The sequence below is a fragment of the Lygodium microphyllum genome, chromosome 16 (assembly GCF_053477565.2).
Source record: "Lygodium microphyllum isolate KBCC chromosome 16, Lygodium_microphyllum_v1.1.10, whole genome shotgun sequence".
NCBI classification, from domain to species: Eukaryota; Viridiplantae; Streptophyta; class Polypodiopsida; order Schizaeales; family Lygodiaceae; genus Lygodium; species Lygodium microphyllum.
The window spans coordinates 5,182,372-5,185,783 of NC_141150.1; the positions used below are offsets into that span (position 1 = coordinate 5,182,372).

The 3,412-nt window shown below is 46.3% G+C and overlaps 1 protein-coding gene across 1 annotated transcript; it reads right to left on the bottom strand.

Annotated features, from left to right (window-relative positions):
- Positions 1–221: 221 nt before the first annotated feature.
- LOC148022488 (exocyst complex component EXO70A1-like) lies at positions 222–2,654 on the bottom strand. Its single transcript, XM_087695459.1, has one exon. It carries the CDS (start codon positions 2,412–2,414, stop codon positions 378–380), a length of 2,037 nt encoding a protein of 678 aa, XP_087551585.1. The 5' UTR covers positions 2,415–2,654; the 3' UTR covers positions 222–377.
- Positions 2,655–3,412: the final 758 nt, after the last annotated feature.

A 3,412-nucleotide genomic window follows, 5' to 3' on the forward strand; every position in this document is an offset into this window, starting at 1 on the left:
TAATAAACAAAATTTGAAAGTTCACAATCGTTATAGTTGTTGGCAATTGATTGCCTCAATCAACCAACACACCCGATCTAACTAGTACACATGGCACTTACCACATTTCAAAAGGCTATCTAAGAAAATGATGTTTTGCTACACGGTAAATTGAGGAGCTTAGCTATTTGAACAAAGTTGGAAATGATCAAACTAACAGTAATCAAACAGCAAGATAACCCTTGTAAGTAATAGAGTCACAAATGAGCACGTTGCCAACTATGATGGGATAAATGGATCTTATTATCATACAAAAGATTCATTTTCTATCGAGGAAAATGGTATACAAGTTACAAAAGAATGTACAAGAATCGAATCAATGTTTAGAATCAATTGCTCTAGTATGAATGATTATCTTCTTTGTTGAGATGCATGGGTTGTGCTTGCCTACCTTCAAATAAGTCACCAATCATGGCTTGCAACATCTCATCTGTGTATTCGATGATCTTCCGGTGGAAACGAAGAGAGCCATCTTCGAGGGAGGGTGCAAAAGAGGCAAGGAAGCTGTGATATGTGGGAACAACCAATTGTTCAATGTTGATCTGGACAGAGGCCTTCAAGGAGGGATCAAAGATGGTCCATGTAGATTGCTTCCTATGGGCCTCTTCAAAAGCTTGATTGAAGGCTTGAAGCCTAGACCTCAAGAGATCTCTCGAGGCCCCCCTACCCCCACTTGAGCTATGTAGGCCCTCCCTATTGAGGTGGGTTACCACCCCCTCCCAACCATGCTTGAGAAAGAGCCTCAAATTGTTGTCCACCTTCCTTTTCCATCCCATGCGCCACTCATCCCCTAGCATATCTGCTAGGGCGGTACACTCCTTGAGCCTCACAAGAACATGACGCATGTTGTTCATCAAAAACACGTGTCCAAGCGCGGTATCTGTGTAGCTCTTGGACCTGTCCACTAGGTTCTTTTCCAAAGTTTCCATGATGCTGTGGGCAGCACCAGAAAGATTGGCTTGCATGGATGCATCAGCTTTGCATTGTTGCTGCACAAGGTGGAGGGCAGTGTCCATGGGCATCTTATAGTCACGGGCGAGCATGCCCATGTAGTTGACCACAAAGCTCGTGCTATGGTCCTTGCCACCATCAAGGGGCCCCTGTGTATGGCACATGGACACATTCTGGGCGAATTGCCAAAACGACCGACTGACATTCTGGACAAGGACGCGTCGCAAGCCGAGAAGCCCTGCCATGTGGGCACCATGCCCATCCTCACACCATAGGTTTTGTTCACCCTTGATTTCTTCCATCCCTTTGAACATGTCTAACAGCCCAACCAGCAATGCCTCTGGCCTGTGTTGGCTGCATGCCACTGCACTTCCATACTCAAACAATCTTCCCAAGTTGGAATCCTGCAACATCTCACCAAAACATGCCTTCCATTCTCCCAACCCTACCGTCTCAAACAGCTGTCCACACAGGTCTCTTTCTTTGGTAAGCAGCACCTTGAAGATCACCTTCACATGCATCACCCAAGAGTAGATGTGATCATGTACCTCTTCCCATTCAACTCTTTCCACTGCCTCTGCAGATGTCAAATGGAGATACTTCGCATTCAATCCTGCCATGCTCCAATTCATGGCTTGTATCCTTGCTTCCTTGAACATCCTGAAGCATCCTTCCACCCTTCCGTTTACTTTCAGCCTGTGGGTGATCACCAAAAGCTTGTGCAAGATATCGGAGCTCAAAAGCTCCTGCGGGGATGCAGCGTCCCCTTTTGACATGCAATCTGAAAGATTCAAAGCGCAACTATTTTCAACAAGCAACCTGCAGAACTCATCCTCTAGCTTTGTCAAGGCCTTGTTGAGTAGACGTCCGTTGGGCTTGTACAGGATGTCGGTGCGAGGGTCAACGTCCCGCGCCTGTGCGAGCTCGTTCGCAAGCTTCGACAAGCTGTACTTATCCAAAACCTGCGCTTGGCTGAGGAAACCAACGACCTGTTCAAGCCAATCCAGACTTGGGCCATACGACTGCTGCAGCGTTTCAATATACCTCTCCAAGGAGCACACCATAGCCAAATACTTCCTCAAATCTGTCCTGGGGTCATGATAGCTGAGCTTCTTCTCTGTCAGATGGATTTCCTTGAAGATTTGCAGGAGGGAGGAGGCCTTGCTGAGGGCGAGGTCGATCCGGGCGGTGAGGGCGTTCTCGACGGAGGCCTTACGGTCGAGGGAATCCATGACAGACTGCAGCAGGGGCAGTCTCTGGTCTAGGCCCTGGATTTTGCTGTCTGAGACATGCAGCCTGCCCTTGATTTGGGAGAGGCTGCAGAGGTTTTGGGTGAGGTCATGGCGAGCCAGGCGGAGCTGCTGGAGGGTGCAGTGGTCGAATTTGGAGAGGCTGCGGGCGTCACCAGGGTCCTCCGTTACCATGACACAGATCAGAAATGGGAAATCACCTGCGCACGCAATAAACTAGACAGACACAGACAGACAGACAGATAGAGAGAGAGAGAGAGAGAGAGAGAGAGAGAGAGAGAGTGTGTGTGTGTGTGTGTGTGTGTGTGTGTGTGTGGGCGCGCGCGCGCGCGCGCGAGAGAGAGAGAGAGAGAGAGTAATTCCCAATGAAGAAAGAATTTGTGCATCTGAATAGAATCACAGCCTTCTTACAAATGAGAGCATCGATGATTCATTCGTGTCCTGTCCATGACTTGGTCCGAATCTCTCTCTCTCTCGCTCTCAACTTGTCATGGTCAACTTCAATAATCTCAGAGGACATTTTCTGTCGGCAACCGCGTCAACCTTAGCATTTCTCAAGTTGTTACCGCGTCAACCTTAGCATTTCTCAAGTTGTTACCACATCATATCTCAAGCATTTTCTTATTGGGTTAATATCGCCTACAACTATTTCACATGTTTCCCCTTAAAAGAGTCTTTCCCTTTGCATTTTTGAAGTTTAACCATTCGTTGGAGTGATTCCTCTCTTGGACCTTTTGTTGGCAAATCATATCACAAGAAACCCTAAGTTACAAGTAATGGCCACTCTAATGACATAAGAACTCTAATTGGAAGAGCTAAGGTTTACTATTCCTAGATTCTAACATCTCTCCAAATGTGCATTTCATGTTTCCATCTACTCGTTTTCCTCAACATCAAATAAAAAATGAAGTGCATGAGGCTTGACTCCATAAATGCTATAGACCCTTTGATGCACCACATGACTAGACTAGACTCCTTAAATGCATGATCATGTACAAGCTTTAGTGCATGAATGATGACAATTGACTAAGGACTCCATAAATGCCACAAAGTTTTGGTGCTATTGAAATTGATCCTTTAAAAAACATGGGTTGATAACCCAATTGCACAAATTAAAATTGGACACGGGGGGAAATAGAGACAAATGCCAAAAAGCGAGTTTAGATACCAAT

What these genes read in the sequence shown, in the direction of transcription:
- LOC148022488 (XM_087695459.1), bottom strand. Translation starts at nt 2,414, where the DNA reads ATGGTAACGGAGGACCCTGGTGACGCCCGCAGCCTCTCCAAATTCGAC.